The sequence below is a fragment of the Herpailurus yagouaroundi genome, unplaced genomic scaffold (assembly GCF_014898765.1).
Source record: "Herpailurus yagouaroundi ecotype Mexico unplaced genomic scaffold, PumYag 142, whole genome shotgun sequence".
NCBI classification, from domain to species: Eukaryota; Metazoa; Chordata; class Mammalia; order Carnivora; family Felidae; genus Herpailurus; species Herpailurus yagouaroundi.
Genome location: NW_024412397.1, coordinates 38,483,557 through 38,504,361, shown reverse-complemented (window position 1 = coordinate 38,504,361; position 20,805 = coordinate 38,483,557). Strand labels below are relative to the sequence as shown.

At 44.0% G+C, this 20,805-nt stretch overlaps 1 protein-coding gene across 3 annotated transcripts in view; it reads left to right on the top strand.

Annotated features, from left to right (window-relative positions):
- The first annotated feature begins 875 nt into the window (after positions 1 to 875).
- The window catches only part of MAPRE2 (microtubule associated protein RP/EB family member 2), a 161,408-nt gene continuing 141,478 nt past the window's right edge, over positions 876 to 20,805 (top strand). Inside the window, exon 1 of one of the 3 annotated variants that reach the window (XM_040479082.1) lies at positions 876 to 932. Coding sequence is in view for 1 of the 3 variants with exons in the window: in XM_040479081.1 (XP_040335015.1) it covers positions 2,400 to 2,423 (24 nt within the window). In the remaining 2 variants the exon portion in view is untranslated. Of the gene's footprint in view, positions 933 to 2,093; positions 2,424 to 20,805 lie in introns of those variants that run through there. The other 2 variants (XM_040479083.1, XM_040479081.1) reach the window with 2 other exon arrangements.

The window sequence follows — 20,805 nt, the reverse complement described above, 5'->3', positions numbered from 1 at the left end:
CTTCCAGAGCTGGAGGTAAACTTTCCCCTGAGTTCCAACAGGAGGGGGTGGGGAGGGGGGAGGTAATGTATGTGTTCTCCAAGGGCAAAAGGAAGGATTCAGACAACAGGTTCTTTGAGTTTCAAACACTGGAGATCAGCGAAGGTCAGGAACACTTCCAAAAGCAGCAGATACTGAGCCGGGTCTTGAAGCCAGAACATTTTCTCAATTCGTTTCATTAAAAACAAGTATTGTTCCAAATGGACCGGTGCCCACATCAATAATCTGGAGTTAGCTTCTCCAGCCTGGATTCCGTTTTCCAAATAGAATCCAAATATCAACAGCACCAAAAAGCAGATTTGAAACCTCAATAAAATGTGCCATGATTGCACTGTTATGGTATTATTCGGTTTAGAATTGCCTGGTTTGATTAATAATGTTCATGACAAAATTAGTTTGCCCCTTATTATTAATTGTTCCCCAGGTAGGAGTACAAACACTTGGTATGAAAAAACGGAAGCACGCCCCCAGCTACAGGTACTTAATTCAGGGTGTGGAGTCGCCTTTTCAAGACCCCTCTTCTCAGCCGCGCTGGCCTCCTCTTTCTTGGTGGGGCCCAACGGCCCTGCTCTTTTGGCTGGCACTTTATCCTAAGTGACCAACTCTGGCTTCCAAGGGCCCCAACCTGAGCGCAACCTTCCAACCAGCCCGCAGACAGGTCACCTCGGACCTGCCGCGACCTGTGCTCGGCTGGGGTCTCTATCCGCACGCCGCACCCCTGGAAAAGGGTGGCGCGGCCAGCTCTCCAGGGTGGACGAGCCGAGCGGCGGCGGTGGCGGTGGCAGAAGGCGAGTCACGTGCGGCAGTGGGGGCGGAGCGCACCCGGCCTGGTGGGTGGAGAAAACAAAGCCCCCAGCTGTCAGTAGAGGAAGGAGGCGACAGCGCCGGAGCAGGTGAGTCAAGTGCATTTAAAGCGGTACCGCCCTGGCGCACCCCGACACCTCCTGCCAGGGCGCAGTCCCTCCCAGGCCAAGCGCTGGCCGCGCCTCCTCCCGCCGCCGGGGGGCTGCAGTCTGCGGGTCGCGGAGCCAGCGGGACCCCGGGGTCCCTGGTGCCCTGCAAGAAGTTGTGCAGGGGTCGGCCCCGCGGCTCGGGGATGTGCACCCGCCAGCGAGCGGCACCCCTTCTTCGTAGCCCCAGCGCTGCGCACCCGGGAAGAGGGGAGGGAGTCGGGCTGCCACGCTGGCAGAAGCAAAGTGGACTAGCTCTGGGGTGAGGGCCGGGACTGTCCAGGACGCGGACACTTGGCGCTGGTGCCGAGGGGGGGTTTGGAGGTGCGCTCCCGCAGCGCGCAGACCTGGAGGCGCCAGAGTTGGGGCGCAGGGACCGAGAACCGAGGGAGCTGGCAGGGGCAGCGCACTTCGGGCAGACCAGGAAGTGCAGCGCGCTGGCGCCGGCCTGCTGGGGATCAAACGCTAGACCCCCGGCCCTGCCGCCGCTACGGGTGCTTGCCCTCCGGCGGAGGCGAACCCCACAGCTCCCCATTCCAACTCCGGCTCCCGCTGGCGCTCCTGGCGCCCGGGACCTGGGAGCCAGGTCTGGGGAAATGAGAACGGGTTGTTATTCTGACCCCAACGGGTTCTTCTGCAGAGATCACCCTGGGCGCAGGGCGAGGGCTACTCGGCGACTCCTCACTCTGCTTCCGTAGGAAATTCTTCAGTCCACCCTTAGAAGGGTTGCGCGGAAGCCCAGAAATCCCACAAAGGGCAGGAAGGAGGGGTGGGCACAGAAAGACCTTCCCCTCTGAGTCTGGAGCGTTCGGTAATGCAGACTTTCAGATAGTGGATCTGGCCACCCCTTGAGTCACTTTGCCAGTGCCTTGTCAAGTGCCGCCTGGCGCAGAAGGCAGAGCTATAACCTCGGAGGAAGGGGCGCTGCAGCCATTTGATCAGAAGGAGCCTTTGTCTTAACCCCCAGTCCCCTTCTGCTAGTCTTCGCTGGGTCAGTAGCGCGTGGAGTAATTAATATTCCGAACATTAGCCATCCCTTCACTTTGGCACCAGCCGACACTGCTGTCCCCTCCCTGCGGGTTTTCGCCAGCACTTGCTCACGTCCTCTCTTCCAAAAACATGGAACGTGGTCCAGACCCGCTAAGCAAGAGGAAGTCACTAAACGCACTATAATGCAGTCACGTAAAATCAAGGGTTAAGTGTTCAAACCTGCACCCGCCCGCCAGCGAGGAGACGGAAGAACTTTCTCGATTAGCATAGTATCTACCCTGGGGCCGCGCTGAGAGTCGGCGGTTCGGTCCCAGCCCAAGTGAAGCGTGCAGTACCGTCTTGATTGTGCTTTGACGCAGCACCTGCTTCTAATCTGAGAGGACCCGAGGTTTACAGCTTTGCGGAGCAAGACTCTGTGGGATGAAACAGAGCAGAGATCAAAAGGTAACAAAAAAGAATAGCAACATTTGAGACGCTTCTCTTGAGCACTAAATGTAGCCAAGTTTTTGGTAAGCTAAGAGGGAAGATGGTCCTTGACTAGCCAGTGTCTCTTCTGAAAATGCCCCCTTGCTTTGCTAGCGTTCTTTGTGGCTGCCAAACTAATTAAATTATCAGGGGCTATGTGTCACTAGATCTCCAGGATGGTTTGGGAGGCCACCAGGTGGTCATTAGTGATGCTTAACTGGTAAGTTTCACTTGCATGGGAAGAGTGACCTTCTCCATCGCAAAGGTTCCCAAACTTTGCTGTCTGTTAGAATTACCTGGGAAGCTTTGGAAAATCCTGATGTCCATATCTCATCCCAACTCATTTAAATCAGCTTGTTTGGAGATGAGAGCCAAGCATCGGGTTTGTTATTTGTTTTATTCATCTTTAATCGCCAGGTAATCCCATTGTGGAGCAAAGTCTGAGCAACACTGACGCAAAGAAGGAGTTCAGTGGCCAGCAGCTGCAAGGCTTGCAAGACAAGATGCCAGTTTAACTACTTGGGGTGGGGGCGGGGGCGAAGCTCGAACTGGAGTGCCGCCCACAGACGCCCTAGGGCGGGGACGGTCACCGGGCGGCTTGGCTGGCGGTGACACCTGCCACATCATCTTTCACCCCCTCTTGCCTTAGGTCCGGTTCCTATTGGAAAGATTGAAGTTCACTGTCAGTGTCTGGTTTCTGCATGGTTGTTAAGGAGCCGGTAGAAACTTTCATTCCCCGTGATGACTCACGTGCACAGGCAGTGGGGAAACCCAGCAGAAACTAACTGGGAGCAGCCTGGTGAGTCAGCAGACTTCATTCTAAGGCGGAGCCCCAGGGAATAGGAAGTAATTACATCCAGTAGCTTTTTGACGCGCACTATTCCACTCCTTTGAAAGCGTGTTTGAATATCTGATCAGGATATGTTTGCTCGTAGACGCCTGTTCCACTTGCTTCGTTATAATGCGCTCTCCTGTTAGAGGAGGAAACACAAAACCAACTAGACATCTTGTAACTTCCTTGGTGGAAGGCATATAAAAAAAAAAACCTGGAGAATGTGAACTGGTTTGGGTTATTTCAAATATGTGAAGTAGAGACGATGAATTAGCAGTGCATAAGTTTTGAGTATAGAAAACTCAAATACTGTTTGATCACACTCTCAGTGGTGGATTAAAGGGTCTATTTAAATAGAAATGGTTATACCTAACATTTTGCATGAATATGTTTGCTATTAATGATTTCTTGCTTTAAAAAAAAATCCCTAAGACACGACCCTTATAAGATAACTTGTTTCAAAACGTACACAGGTTAGGGGGCGCCTGGGTGGCTCAGTTTAGTGTCTCACCTGGGCTCAGCTCATGTTCGACAGCTCAGAGCCTGGAGCATGCTTCAGATTCTGTGTCTCCGTCTCTCTGTTCCTCCCTAGCTCGCACTTTGCCCATCTCTCTCAAAAATAAATAAACATTTTTAAAAAGTTTTTAGGGGCGCCTGGGTGGCACAGTCGGTTAAGCGTCCGGCTTCAGCCAGGTCACGATCTCGCGGTCCGTGAGTTCGAGCCCTCCTTCAGGCTCTGGGCTGATGGCTCGGAGCCTGGAGCCTGTTTGCGATTCTGTGTCTCCCTCTCTCTCTGCCCCTCCCCCGTTCATGCTCTGTCTCTCTCTGTCCCAAAAATAAATAAAAACGTTGAAAAAAAAATTTTTTTAAAGTTTTTAATGTACACAGGTTATTAAGTATACTTATTTTTCTTTTTTAAATTATCATTATTATTATTTTTAAACTTAGCTCCAAGTTAGTTAACATAGACTGTAATAATGATTTCAGGAATAGAATTTAGTGATTCATCACTCACATATAACACCCAGTGCTGATCCCAAAAAGTGGCCTCCTTAATGCCCCTTTTGCCCATTTGGCCTTTCCCACCCCCCCCCCCCAACACGCCCCACAAAACCCCTCCAGCAACCCTCAGTTTGTTCTCTGTATTTAAGGCTCTTGTAGTTTGTCAATAAACTTATTTTTCTTATTTTTATTACTCGTAACTTCAATTTTTATACCACTCCTCTCTTCATTACCTTTTATATCACCATGATTGAGTCTACCTGCTTCCTTCCCCATTCTGTTTCTTTAAGGGGGAACAACAGTGCCTGGCACACAGCAAGCATTCAATATTATCAGCTACAGAACTTTGTTGGAATCTTTCCTAGCCCCTATGCACCCTGCTTGGTATTCTCTTCCAGGAGACTTTCTGTCTGCAGCTCCCATAGCACAGAGCATAATACCTTTCGTGTTGTGAATGCTATTTGTGTATGCTGAACATTATCAAAAGGTGAGGAGAACATTTGAAAGCAGAGCATCCTGAGTACGTTCAGTTGTTATTTTCCAAGACGGACATTCTGGATATGTGGGAGCTAAAGGTCCATCACAATTCTTAAGTGATATGAAATGGTAGCTCATTTGTTCATTTACAGTTTTACCATAAAAACAACCTAGACTTCTGAGCATAACTAGTAACTGTTAGAATACTTAACTACACTCTCATGTGAAGATTCACTTCACAAAAGTTTGCTCTCTGCCCATTATGATGGAAAAATCCCATCCAACTATCTGGATGCCTAAAGGAATTCATCAAGCTAGGAGAGTTCTTTCAGAGCATTGCGAGTTAATAGTTAAACAGCTTTTATTGTCATCGGCCTTGATTAAAACTAGCACAAGTGGGGCACCTGGATGGCTCAGTCGGTTAAGTGACCAACTTCAGCTCAAGTCATGATCTCATGGCTCAAGAGTTCGAGCCTCGCATCAGGCTCTGTGCTGACAGCTCAGAGCTTGGAGCCTGCTTCAGATTCTGTCTCTCTGCCCCTCCCTCACTCACACTCTGTCTCTCTCTTTCTCTCCTTCAAAAGTGAATAAACATTAAAATTTTTTTTTTAAAAATAGCACAAATATATTTAAATAGTCAGCATATTTTAAAATGAGAAGTTGGATATATTCTTTGACACATAACACCAGAAATAAGTGTTAATAAGAATTTTCAAAGGCCAAAGTGATGGAAATGAGCCCATTCTCATTTCATTTCTGTGTAGCTAAGAAAAGGCACTGGGGATACATTTCTGAAATTCCAGCCCCTTTCCTGGGAGTTGTAAGATATTGAAAGGCTGAAACGTAGTCTAGAAGAATGGGTCTAATCCAGATTAACGAGAAACTGTCCATCAGAGGATGGTGTAGACCTATTTCTGTAATATTTACAAGTAAGCCAGAAGCGGTGATGTAGAAAGAAGGGGTATCACCTCAATTTTAGAAACTGAAGTTTTTGGGATAGATCAGAATCATTCAGGTTTTTTGTTTGTTTTTTGTGTTTTTTTTTTTTACCTTAAATTTATACAGCCCTTTGGTCTCCTTAGTATATCAGGGCCTAAACATAACTCTGGTAGAGAGAATTCCCATGCGCCAAAGAGCACAAATCCCAATATTAAATGATACTCTAAAGTGATGAGAAACCAGGGGTACTGACTCTATCATGTAGCTGTTTCTTGAATAGAGTGGAATATAATCTTGCTTGGAGGTTTTGGCTACACAAGTTCAGTTCTAACACACATGATGATCTCACCAACTTTATTCTGAAGTAATCAACCTTTGGACTAGACCAACCCCCCAAAAGCTGAGCTATTGTTTGCTTCTTATCCAGATAACCAAAATAGGAAGTTTTAGAATCTTTGCCCAAATCATAGAAACATAAACTCTCTTGTTTGAAGGGCCCTTACAGGTTAATAATAATCATGCCATCCAATAAAAACTTAAACTTCCTGTATAGCTTCTAACTAAATAGTCCTTCAATTTACACGTCAATGTCTCCCTCGCAGCACATTACATCCACAGAGCATTGTCTGAACCCTCTGGAGACCACAAAGAATAAAATCCAACTATCTTACATATTTACCTGCAACCATCTTAGATGCTTACAGTGAATTTATTCTCCCTGATCAGGAAGATCTGGCTATAGTGTTTCAAATCTACTAATTGCACGATTTTTTTTTTTTGCACCAAATTTGAAACCATAAATTTGAAGAGAAGCATTCAAAATTGTGATTTGTTACCCCAGAGTTACAGAAGGTGATTATTGGTAAAGTTCCTTCCAACAAACCTAATAATCTACACCCTTCAAAAGTGACTCCTGACAAACTCCACGTAATGGCACTAGGCTTGTGTTGAGTTGAAAGCCATGGCTCCGTGTGTTTTGGAGATCAGCAAAACTATGACCCACTGTCTGTGGTCATTTGTCCTGTGAACTAAAATTGGTTTCCGTGGCTTGCTTAACGGTTGAAAACATATCAAAAAAAAAAAAAAAAAAAAAAAGGAAAGAAAAATATGTTGGGACTCTTGAAAATTATACAAAATCCAAATTTCAGTGTTCAAAATAGTTTTACTGGGCTACAGCCATACTTATTCACTTATATTTTGTCTATGGCTATTTTAGTGCTACTGAAACACGGTAGTTTCACCAAACACCATTCGGGCCACCAAGCCTAAAATATTTACTAAGTATTTAGGTACAAATTGGCACGCCCTTGATTTATTCTCATTCAACATACTTCGGTTCTGAATGAGAATTTGCTCACTTAGTCTTTTTTCAGTTTTTTTTCCCTGTTAGAGAAGGCAAAAAAAAATTGTTTCCAAACATAGGTAACTCACTAAAAATAGTTTAGTTTCCTATTTCTCTTTTGTGTGCATGTACTTTGCAAAACAGCAGTACTTTTCTAAAGCATATGCGAATTTTTGTGAATGGCGAACTATAAAACTTCTGAACCTTAACAGGCCCAAACAGGGCAGTGCTGACTTACGTTGAGCCAATGTCGGTGTTTCCAATGCTCCAGGAGATGGGAAAACACACCCTTGACAGTGAGCCCAGGGTGACACTTGCCTTAACTCTTTAGCAGTAGGAACTTCTTTTTCTCAAACCTGTGACGGCATTTTTTTGCTTATTTCATTGAGCGTATGAAGACATAATTTGAAGATATATTCAGATTTGAAATTTTTCATTGACTGTCCTTTTACACACTTAAAACATGATGTGGAAACTTGCCGGTTTTGAAAATCGCACTACTCCTCTAAAGTATACACTTAAAATAAATTGCTCTCTACTAACAAAGGCAAGGATCATTAAATAGTAAGCAGTTTTAGAGTGTCTGGGTGGCTCAGTCGGTTAAGCATCCGACTTCGGCTCAGGTCATGATCTCACGGTTCGTAAGTTTGAGTCCTGCATGGGGCTCTGTGCTGACAGCTCAGAGCCTGGAGCCCGCTTCGGATCCTGTGTCTCCCTCTCTCTCTCTGCCTCTCCCCCACTCGTGCTCTGCCTCTCTCTCTCAAAAATAAACATTAAAAGAAATTTTGTTAATAATAATAATGAGCAGATTTACAGTCACTTACATCCCTAGAAGCTGACATTATGCCATAGACAATTTAGTTTGAAACTTCCAAATTCAGAAACAGATCAGATCATGATCCAGAGATGAAAATTATTTGCCTTCTTCCCAAGAATAGAGAGATTACTATTAAGATTCTAGAAAGAACCTTTGAAAGAGCAATAACAACATTAATGAGACCTTGTCTTAATTTTTTACTTTAAGCGTTGCCTCATGAAATTTCCTTCAGTTAAGAGAACTTCCTCTTTTGTTAATGCCACCGACTGTAAATGAGTTTCACTTAGATTAATAGAGCAACTTCAAGGGTTGTATATATAACTCGTCCTCTTCCTCCCTTCCAGAATCAGTACACCTGCAATTCAGAAACCAAAAAATGATAGTTTGGGCTTCTTTTTTTTCACTACATCAAACAATGCATTTCAGATAATGTAAAGTTTGAGGAACCTGAGATCAGCTAAATAATTTCTAAAAACAAAACAAAACAAATTATAAGGGCATTTAACCCCATCCTAGGACTGTTGGCAGTAATGGCATATAGATATCTAACTCCTGAGGGGACTTAACTTACTTTTGCTCATGATGGAGTATTTGGGGGGGGAAGATGAAGGGGGACAACTGAGGACAGATCGTGTAACCAGTTCAAGTTAAAAAGCAACTTTCCTCCCTTATCATAATGTCGATTTCATATTTTACTAACAAGATTTTCTTTAATATAACTTGTGCCATACATATATCACATGTAGCTCTCCCCAGGAGAGTTCCAAAATTAAACACTATGGAGGGTTCTCAAAAAGGTAAAAATACAGCTACCTTATGATGCAGCACACTGCTGGGTATTTACCCAGAGGATACAAGAATACTAAATCAAAGGGATATGCGCACCCCAATGTTTACAGCACCATTATTTACAATAGCAAGATACGGAAGCAGCCCAAGTGTCCATTGGGTGATGGATAAAGAAGAAGATGTGGTACACACACACACACACACACACACACACACTACAATACTATTCAGCCATGAAAAACAATGAAACCTTGCCATTTGCAATGACATGGATGGAGCTAGAGAGTATAATGCTAAGTGAAATAAGTCAGTCAGAGAAAGACAAATACCACAGGATTTCACTCATATGTGGAATTTAAGAAACAAGCAAGCAAAGGGAAAAAAATGAGAGACACGAAGCAAGAAACAGACTCTTTATTTTCAAGTTTAGTTATTTGTTTTGAGACAGAGAGAGAGAGAGCAAGCATGAGCAGAGGAGGGGCAGAGGGCAGGGGGAGAGGGAAAGAGAATCCCAAGAGGGTTCTGCGGGGCTTGTACTTGCAAACAATGAGATCATGACCAGAGCCGCGACCAGGGGACGCTTAACCTACTGAGCTACCCAGGAGACCAAGCAGACTCTTTCTTAAAACTTTCTTTAAAGTGTATTCATTTCAAGAGAGACAGATTGAGTGAGAGGGGGAGGGGCAGAGAGAGAGGGAGAGAGAGAATGCCACACTGTCAGTGTGGAACCCAGTGAGGGGCTCAAACTCGGAAACCGGGAGATCATGACCTGAGCTGAAACCAAGAGTCAGACGTTTAATTGACTGAGCCACCCAGGCACCCCTGCAGCGGACTCCTAACTACAGGGAACAATCTGATGGTTACCAGAGGGGAAGTGGGTAGGGGAATGGGCTACATAGTTGATGGGGGTTAAGGAATGCACTTGTTGTGATACGCACAGGGTGATGTATGAAAGTGTTGAATCCCTATAGTATATACCTGGAGCTAATATAACTCTGTATGTCAACTAACTGGAATTAAAATAAAAACTTGAATTTAAAAAAAGTAGTTCTAAAATGAAGATTTACTGTGTTTTTCCAGAGTAAGAAATTCGTAAGTTTCAATTGCTTGAACAGGGGCAGAACACGCAAGCATTTTGCTAACAGGTAAACCTTGGTTTTAACTTAGAATTAATTATAAACAACGTGGCAAGAACAACTCTTGGTATTTGGAGTTAGTCAGAGAAGGTAAAATAAGCCAGAGAAAGCAGGTGGAAAATGAGGTGACTTCTTTCAGTTTTGCTAAAGTGTGCCACACTTACTATTGGATGCCATGCATGAAAGTGAAACCAGAGGACTCGATTACCCTCTTTATTTTTTTCAAACATAATTTATTGTCAAGTTAGCTAACATACAGTGTATACAGTGTGCTCTTGGCTTCGGGAGTAGATTCCCACTTACATACAACACCCAGTGCTCATCCCAACAAGTGCCCTCCTCAATGCCCATCACCCATTTTCCCCGTCTCACCCCTGCCTCCCCCCCCATCAACCCTCAGTTTGTTCTCTGTATTCGAGAGTCTCTTATGGTTTGCCTCCCTCTCTGTATGCAACTCTTTTTTCCGCTTCCCTTCCCTCCTGGTCTTCCATTAAGTTTCTCAAGTTCCACATATGAGTGAAAACATATATCTGTCTTTCTCTGACTGACTTATTGCACTTAGCATAATACCCTCCAGTTCCATCCACGTTGTTGCAAATGGCAAGATTTCACTCTTTCTCATTGCCAAGTATTCCATTGTGTATATAAACCACATCTTCTTTATCCATTCATCAGTTGATGGACATTTGGGCTCTTTCCATAATTTGGCTATTGTTGAGAGCGCTGCTATCAACGTTGGGGTACAAGTGCCCCTATGAATCAGCACTCCTGTATCCTTTGGATAAATTCCTAGTAGTGCTGTTGCTGAGTCATAGGGTAGTTCTATTTTTAATTTTTTGAGGAACCCCTACACCGTTTTCCAGAGCGGCTGCACCAGTTTGCGTGCCCACCAGCAGTGCAAGAGTAGATTCCCTTCTTTAAAAGCTGGTAGAGGCCGTTTTCAAACAACTGATGAGCAGGAAGTGGAGCATCCCTGCAACCACCTTATGCATTCTTTCCTTCTCTCAATAATTTTAAAACCCAACCAGCTTGCCAGAATTTGATCCATTATAAAGAACGTTTCACGATTCTAACCAAGAGACCACTGTCTCCGTCCGTTTTCCCGCTGATCTTCTTCAGTCTCCAAAAGAGTGGGAGCTAGAAGGCAAATCTTCTCTGGTCTGCTCCCCCTGGTCCTTCCCCAAAAGGAAACTATTGACGGAAGATTTTTTTGTTAGTTTCCAGCTTGCCTTCTATCACAACTTTTTTCTCAAGTGGAGTCTTCTGGGCATAAATCTTCTGAAAGGAGTTTCCACAAATCAACAGCATAAACAACCAAGTGCTGTATGTGTTACTGGCAAATCCAGAAAGCAGTTCCCGGTGCAGTTAGAGTGTTTAAACAGCACTGTCAGGGGGTCTGTTCGTTCTCCACGCTACCTGTTCTCTCGGCATTTCAGGGTAAGTTAGAATTTGGGGGGAACGGGCGTTTCTCTTGGGTTGCCAGGTGAAATACAGGATGGCTAATTAAATCGGAATTCTAGATAAGCAATGATTTTTTTTTTTTAGTGTAACTATGTCCCATATATTACATATACGTATTACATGGCGTATACTCATACTAAAAGAATTAGTCTTTTAGCTAAAATTCAAACGTAACTGAGCATCCCATTTTTTTGGTTGTTTGGAATTTTGTTTAGTGTTTCTCATCTCTTTTTTGTTTTCTCCAAATTTGCAACCCTACTTTTATCCCGTCATAAATTTCAAAAGGCCTAGCTTTCCTGGTCTGTAAAATATCTGATCTGAGACTCTATGTCCAAGGTAATACATTAAAATGTCTGCCCTGCTTTCACCTACTAAAGAAAAAAAATCAAGCTATTATCTGCAGTATTCTGCACAATGAGGGGAAATAAGTAGAAACTAGAACTAGAAAATTGGCCATCTTATTTTGTAAGCTATTGAAAGGTACCTTCTATTTTTTTACAGACCTTCTAATTCAATAGATACATTGATAGGTAGATTGTTAGCATGACATTGCTAATAAAAGTTGATGATTTCTAGTGATTCCAAGGAAGTTCACTCCCAGGGGATTCCAAGGATGCCTTGTTAGTTGTGTGACGTCCGGGCCTGCAGCTTCAGTACGCCAGAGGAGTGTCTTAAAATGCAGGATTCGGGCTGACCCCAGACCTTGGCAACCAGTCCTTACGTTAACAAGATCTGTAGGTGATTCACATGCACACGAAAGTTTGAGAAACCCTGAAACAGAGGATTCACTTTTTCACACGTAAATTGGCCTTTTGATTTAATACCGTGTTGAAATAATCCTTAACAAAATTCCCTTTTAACACCTAAGAAGAAATAGTTTCTTTTGATCAAATATCTTTGATATGCAATTATTGTATTTCTGTTTTCTTATGAGAATCCTAAATGACCATTTCTAATATTGTTTTATAATCTACATATTTAACAAAATAAGACAAGTATAAGTATGAAAAAGACTCTCATGGGATGCCTGGCTGGTTCAGTCGGTAGAGCATATGATTCTTGATCTCAGGGTCATGAGTTCAAACCCCACACTGGGCATGGAACCTACTGAAAATCTTTAAAAATTTAAAAATTTAAAATTCAAAAATTCAAAAAAAAAAAAAAAAGACCTAAGGACTTACCAGACAGCCTATTATAAATAACATCCTGGTTTGTCTTTCATCAATAACCCATAAATTAAGTGGCACATGCTTCCTGGGCCTCAAGTCACCAGCAAATCTGTGTTTCTTCATTTCATATATTGTAAGTGGATATTTATATGCCAGCACCACATGTTTATATAGTTACATCCTTAGGTTCCTTTAAAACTGAACAGAGGGTGGGGCGCCTGGGTGGCTCAGTGGGTTAAGGGTCTGACTCTTGATTTCTGTTCAAGTCATGATCTCCCAATTCATGAGCCTGAGCCCCATGTCGCTCTCTGTGCTGACAGTGAGGAGCCTGCTTGGGATTCTCTCTCTCAGCCTCTCTCTCTCTCTCAAAAATAAATAAACATTAAAAAAAAAAAAAAAACTGAACAGAGGGCATGCAGTTTGAGCCTATGGCAAGCTCCAAACTGGTCTGTGAAATTCTGAGTTTTAAAAACTCAGAGAAAAGGTTCCATAGACTTTGATTCCTTTCACGTTCGAAATCCTCACATCCTTTGCCTGCCCACCCGTTTTTTGTTTTTGTTTTTTTTTTTAAGAAGTTACAGTGTTCTGGAGGCACTTGGGTGGCTCCGTCGGTTAAGCATCTGACTTCTGCGCAGGTCATGATCTCGCAGTTCGTGGAGTTTGAGCCCCGCAACGGGCTCTGCGCTGACAGCGTGGAGCCTGCTTGGAATTCTCCCTCTCTCCCCCTCTCTCTGCCCCTCCCCTGCTTGTGCTCGCTCTCTCTCTCTCAAGATAAATAAATACATTTCTTAAAAAGAAGTTACAGGGTTGTGTCACAGCAAAAATTCTGGAACTGCAGCAAGATCATTGGACGGCCTGAGGCTTAAAACTAGTTCTGCTGCTGACTGACTGGTTGTCTTTGGAGATGTTACTTACCGTCCTTCATCAATGCCCCTCCGGTTAAGTTTTCTCATCTGTCAACTTGAGACACTAGAGCCCGGCATTGCCTCACAGGATTCTTGTAAGACTCGCCCAATGTGTGAGTCTTTATGAAGACTATAATATGTAGAGTGACACATAGATTTGTTTAGTGACCTTCACGTATGGCTGGCAGTTGACTAAATATTACATATGTAGTTTCCTGCAACACACCTAATTTGGAAGAAAGGTGATGTTAATTTTAAGAGTTCACGTATGCGCGGGGAATGGAACCACAGAGCACGTATCTTAGAGACGTATAGCTTTTGGCCATATATCCTTAGCAATCACAACCTTCCCTTCTGTTCCTCAGGAACTTAAAAGTTCTCCCCCTTTCCTGTGACAGCAAGGTGCTCTGGGACACCAAGCAATGAATTCCTCACCGGGGTGCCACTCTTTGCTCTGTGAAGTCAAAAGATACAACGCTTGGTGTTTTTCTTCTGTCCAAATTCTATATAATTCCTCTCGCATTTTTTCCCCAGGTGAAATTTTACGGATGGACTATAAAAAACACGCTTCAATGTTTTTAATTACTTGACTCCTTCTATAAAATATTATTCCTTCAAAAACACAGCTTTTTCTGTAGTGATCATAACCTTGTCACTACATAATCGTTGCCATCAGTCACTAAGTAACTGTGTATCTTAGCCCATCACATAATCCCAGATTGGAGGAAGCCGCGTGGTCATTTTGTCAAAAGACACCCCAGTACAGAATTCCCCTCACCAGCATGTGGAAGAGAAAAGAATGTATCCTTCTGTGGTTGTTTTAATAAATGCCACACAAAATTCATGAGCGAGAGTTTGACGACGATGAGGAAGGGGCGAGAGGGGGACCACTCCTAATCTTACCACCACCGTTCAACTATTAAAAATATTTTTTTCCCATTTTTGTGTAAAGCTTTTATTGACTGTATTCGCACTCAACGATGTTTCACATAAACCTCTCCCTTACCGTGCTGAATGTTGCTCCCCACATCCAGCATGATCTTTCTAGCTTCAATGTCTCCGAATGTTTTTCTGCCCAAGGCGTCTTTCCTTGGTTAACTCAAGCTCAGCCTTTGTCTTATGTCAGGTGTTCATTCCTCGAGGTCCTTGCCACTCAGAGTGTGCTCCCCGGACCAGCGGCTGTTGCATCACCTGGAACATCTTACAAATGCTGAAGCTTGGGCTCCACCCCAGACATTCTCAATCGGAATCTGCACTGTAGTAAGATTCTCAGGTGTTCTGGATTAACATTTGAGAAAGGCTGTTCTGGAAAGCCTTTCCTAACCTCCTAGCCATTACCTCTCCCCACCTCCCACAGCCCCACCCATCCAGGATAGGTCAGGTGACTCATTGCAGTTTGCCTTTAATTCCCCACACACGGGCCTCCCCAGCACATAAATTGGTTGGCGGTCGGGATGGACTCGTACTCATCTTTACGTCCCCCAGGTCTGAGTGGAGCATAATTGATACGTAAGCATTCAATATTTGGAGTTGTTTTGTCACGTTCTGACCCCACTGCTTTGTAGGTGAAAAGAGATAGGTGGAAGTTTTGTTTCCGTGCTGGGAAAGTGGGTATTTAGGTAGGACTCTCAGGGTCACTGGCTCATGTTTGGGAGACTATGGAAAACCTACTGGGGGTTGAGGGGAGAGAAACGCTTCTGTTTCTGTGAATAACTCCAGACAAGCCACTGTTGGAATTTCATCTTTTTTTGTTTAAGGCATTTAATATCTGTTAAACACCAACATCTCTGAGGGAACCTGCAGGGGCAGATCTGGCAAGCGTTTGGTAAGACCTAGAGATAATGGTTCTCTGATGGAGTATACACGTAGGTGTTAGGAAAGGTAAATCGCGGAATGCTGCAAAAAAATCATTTCTAATCCTGATAGATGTTACAATGTGTTTTATCGTGAATCCTACCGTATGGAATTTTTTGCCATTAAAAAAAAATCTGTTATCCAAAAAAATCTCATGATAGAACTCTTGTCCACCATCCTGCCTTTCCTCCAGCCCCACTTTCAAAGTGAACCCCTGATACCCTGAGGACTCGTTTTCTTTTTGCCAGATACTGGTTTTAAAGCTGTAGACAAAGAGTAAGAACTTCTACAGTGATGTTTCTGAAGTCCTACTAAAATGAAACAGCAGCTCAACAGGAGCTTTCTCTGTGTTCAGGAACCACTTGGTCCTTTCATTGTGGAAGGAACGTCTTGTGAACTCAAGGGTGAACAATCTGATGGAATGAGGCTTAGCCCGGGAGGCTGCTGTTTTGAATTAGCAGGAGACGGATGAGGGCTTTGGAATCAAGTTGTACCCAGAAACAAGAAATGTCTGTCCTGCAAGGCTATTGTTTGTCTTATTTGAAAGGAACCAGAGGCTCCTGGTACTGCTTACCAGCGGCTCTCACAATTAGCCCCATAGACCACGGGGAGTATAACTATATTGAAGAATGTGGGGCTGCTTTTCTTCTTTGGGAGCCTGTCACTGTGCTCACCCATCACCATGGACACCAACTTGAGTGTGCATCTGAGTGTGGCTTCTCTTGTGGAAGAGTGTATTACATTGTTATTCTGTCTTAAGCTGCTTATCTGCGTGTCTGATGATGCTATTCATCGTAATTTCGCCCAGACAGGGAACCTTGGGTGGGGTTTTTAAGAGTCATTTGACACCTTCAGAGTCTACCTTGTTGAGCAACCTGACGCAGGTGAGCCATGCAGGATGGGGAGAACAATTGTGTTCTGTACACTGTGACCTCAAGCCTAAGTCCTTTTGAGCCATATTTTCCCATGGGGTTTGTGGCCACTCCCAAAGGAAAGAGACCTTTAACACTCAACTCGTATGAGGTTTCGTGGTTTCAGCGTTGCTCGTGGAATCTAAAAGCCACGTGTATTTTTTGGTTTTTCACATTCTGGGGAGTTTGTTTTTGAAAGTTAAGTAGTTAATAACTGTGTTATTACTTTTGTATGGCGTGGGGAGACGTTCATACTTTGATTTCCCTATCTGAAAAAATTATCTCCTAAAGATCATGAACAGAGGCTCTAGAGCTTAAAAAACTAAGAGGAAGTTAAATTCCATTGATGAAGAATTAAAGTTTTAGAGAAAGAATACACTCAAAGAGGAAGCAGTAATATCTACCAAAATCTTCAAAAGAGAAATAAGCATGAGTTAGGAGTTAAGACCAAGAATGCTGGCCTCTCCTCTGCTTACACAATCTTTGCAAGTTAGACGCCACATCATTCTTACTGTTCTTACTAACAAGTCAACTTAAATTGATTGTGGGGGGACATGGGTTGTGTCCCAACTCTGCTTCAGGTGCAATGCAAACAACTCAATTCACTTGTGACCTCTAGCCTCCTCGATTAGGAGGGTATCTTCCCTTTCCCTCTGTTTCCCCCACAAGATATCCCAGCGCTCCAAAAGGTAGCTGTGAATCCATCTCTTAGAATGAACTATAATAGGAAATGTAATGGGAACTGTACTTCAGAGAACCCATGAGCTTTTCAAAACATGAGGAAAATCATTTCAATAGCACGTTAGCACTGTGAATTATTTAAATTGCAACAGGGCAGAAGTAGTGGTAGGATTTAAGCTTCTGACGTATGAGGCCATTGTAGATCCAAATAGGAAAGTGGTGGGATTTCTGGCAGAGCAGGCACATTTTAAAGAGCATCCACTCAGATCGCCTGCTGAGCTCCTTTTTCCCCACACGCCTGGTTGTCAGTATTTGGTCCTCTCTCCCTCAGTGGGCCTGGGCTGAGCTATACACAGGTCGTAGATCTTACCCTGTTAGAGATCAGGGAAGACCTGGACAAGCGAGACTACTGATCCAGTCCAGCAATGAGTTGTACTGAGCTGCCCCAAAGTACAGGCAGACACAAGAGGCCCTCCTCCTCCTGGCTCTCCAGCACCTTGTGCTCCTGGGAAGACCAGGGGGTGCGGTAGATCTCCCCATGGGGAGCAGAAAGGAAGCACCTTGTGGGATGGGGAGGAGCCAAAAGGCAGAAAAACTAGCTTCTCTAGGAAGATTGGAAAAGATTTGAAAGAAAGAAGAATCTTAAAACCCTGCATTCAGTGCAGTCATGTCTGCGAAGCATGAAATCCCTACAATGGCCTGATCTAACTAGCATTTGACCTAAAGCTAACAGGGAAAGTTCTACTTGTGATCAAAAGAACAAAGCCTTGTTCTTTGCTTTTTTTTTTTTTTTTCTCCCTCCACTGCCAACCTTAATAGATCTGTGGGCAAGCCGTGGAACCTGCTGAGGTCACGGACTACAGAAGAGGCAGCACAAGAGGCTTCACCTATTGTGAGTGAGGGTCCTGCTCAAGGCCACACCCACAAGATCCCTTCAGATGGGCATTCTCTCCCATTCTTTCCAAGCCGTTGGTTTTTGCCCTAATTGATTGTACTTCAACTTCCTGATCCTGTGACTAATATTCAGATCCAATTGACAAGGGAGATGTGGTTCAAACTCAATTATTTAATAGTGATGATGATCATGAGTGTTTCCCATTTACAGAGAAATTTGCAATAAAGGATGCTTCTATGTAGCACGAACACTCTAAGTAGCTGCACTTGACAGGAAACTATAAAAACTGGAGCCTGGAGTTTAAAAAAAAATTTTTTTTAACGTTTTATTTATTTTTGAGACCGAGAGAGACAGAGCATGAACGGGGGAGGGGCAGAGAGAGAGGGAGACACAGAATCGGAAGCAGGCTCCAGGCTCTGAGCCGTCAGCCCAGAGCCCGATGCGGGGCTCGAACTCACGGACGGCGAGATCGTAACCTGAGCTGAAGTCGGACACCCAACCGACTGAGCCACCCAGGCACCCCTGGAGCCTGGAGTTTAGATGGTATATGCACAGTTCACATAAGGGGGAGAACCTCAGTCCCAGGGAATTTATTCCAGGTCCAGTGCCCTTTATACCAGGCAGATTTACAAAGGAGAGTTGGATTCTCCACGTAACCCTCAAAGTTCCCTTTTGTTCATAAAGCTATTAAATTGTAACAGCCTCCTATTTCCCATGGAAAGATGAATGGGGTTCCAAAAAATGGGTTGATAAGTCCATTTTGGTATACAGCCCATCACCGATGAAGACTCTTAATATTCTGACATGAATGGTTGCTTCTTTTCCCTCAGTTTGAATATGCAAGTTAAAATTTAAAAAGGCGGGGGAGGGGGAGGTGCACCTGGGTGGCTCAGTTGGTGAAGCATCTGACTTCAGGTCTTTTGGTTTGTGAGTTCAAGCCCCACATCAAGCTCTGTGCTGACAGTCAGAGCCGGGTGCCTGCCTCAGATTCTGTGTCTCCCTCTCTGCCAAAAATAAACATTAAAAGTTAGAAAAAAAAAAAAAAAAGAATGCAAGTGCACCTGGAGAAGTCATGACTTGTCCAGGAGTGTTGTTAGAAAGTGCTGGCAATCTCAAAACCTACTTTGAACCTGATTCTTTTAGGCAAAATGACAGTTCAAGTATACTAGAGTTACCAAAAGAGTTAGCTTCTGCAAACTTAAGGTTTTTGCTCCCTTTTTGTTTTAGAGAGACTACTTAGCTCACCTGAGCATCCTCCTGTATCTCAAGCACGCTGGATGTATGTGCAGTAAATTCAGCTGAGTCCCTTCCCTATGCAAGGGAAGATAAACATGGCTTCATTGAGGGCACCAGTGTAACCAAAGCCAGAACCAGCCATTTGGGTCAGCAGAAGATATAACAAATGGTTGTGATTAGCACTCCCCAACGCATTTGCACAGATTAGTTAATTAGCTACACATCCTCTTGGAAAGCAGAGAACTTTCTCTAAGGACCTGAAACTCTTGATGAGTACGTGACCACTGGGGGATTAGGGATGTTGGGGGGGAGCAGTGGAGCAAGGAAAAATGTGTCCCAAGGATGGACTTGACCTCCTAAATTTTGCTTTGATCCATCTTTGGTGACAAGGTCGGAGCTATAAATGAGTTTACATCAGTTGGAATCGTCTGAGTGGATGGCCCATGTAAGTGCAGCCCCGATCAGCACATAGCAGATTGTGGGAAGAGCTCTGAGAACAGATTCTGTGCAACTCAGAGCGTGGTTCCTGGACCAGCAGCAGCATCTAGAAGTTTCTAGAAAGACAGAATCTCAGACCCCACCCCAGGCCTCTAGAATCATAATCTGAATTTTAAGATTCCTGGCTGACTCAAAATCTGAAAAGCACTGCCATAAAGGAACCTGAGCAGGAAAATACTTCTTTTTCTCTAATTTTCAGAATGAGGAAAACAATGGCCTTCAAATCCTACAGATCATCCAGGAAACAGCAGTCATACATTTTTCCTTTTTGTTCTTGACCCTCCCTGTCAATATGCTTGCATTCACAGCCTCATGGTATAGTTATGAGTGTGGCTATTAGCCCCTGGATGGCTGCACTGTAAATTTCTCACCCTTTAGAGCCCCGGCACCTAGCAGGGTGCCTAGGACATAAAAGGTGTGTAACATGATGTTCACGAGGTCCCAAGTCCTGGCCCTGCCACAAGCCTCCATGTAGCTGTAAGATGAAAATAAGAAATCACATCCCTCAGAATGTTACAGCGGGAAGTAAATGAGCTGATTCAGGGAACACACTTAGGACCGCACCTGACACATAGAAGCCGCACGTAAGCGGTAACTGTTCTCATGGGTTCAATAAATGTTACACAAATGAATGATTGGGAACTGCATAAAAAAATTATGAAGATTAAAACTTGGTGCTCTGTTGCTCCAAAAATATGAAATTGAATTTTAAAATGCAAAGAAAGCCTGAGCTAAGAGGAGAAAAAAGGAGAATGGGTCAGAACAGATTCATAGGAAAAGCATGTGATTTGAAACTCGGAAGACCAGAGTTTGGGTCCCAGCTCTGTCCTTGATCAGCTGTGTGATTTCCTACAATAAGTTCCTGTGATTGATGACTCTTTTTAGGGGTTAAGCAAAAAAGGGTTTTGTATCTCACCGAGTAGGAGGACAGGGCCCACCTGGTTCCTGGTTGTATCCCTACATCTCAGCCCAGAGACGTTGCGTGATATTTTTGTTCAATTAGATTGGAGCATGCCCTCTCAATGGGGACAAAAATCAGATATTACAGTGGTTTGTGGCCGTCTAAAGCTCTACCCTAACAGATAAAATCTATTCGGTAGTATTTAATTTCTTTGAGGTGGAGGGAGATGACCGGGAGGGAATGTCTAAAAAGACTCCTTGGAAGGCAGAGAGTGAGGGGAACCATCTGGGGAAAAGCTCATTTAGAGGGCTCTGCAACTCCATAGCAGATGAGAGTTTCTAAGGAAGAAAAATCAAGGAGCAAAAGGCAGTAGCCAAAAGGCGAGCACAGTGAACCTGTGGAGAAAGAATTGAGATTTTAAGATCTGAGTGAGATGATGTCTGTGAAACATTTTTACAAAATGGAGAGCCATCCTCTTCCCCGGTGCTGCCTGCAGGGGTTTAAGCCAGCTCCTGG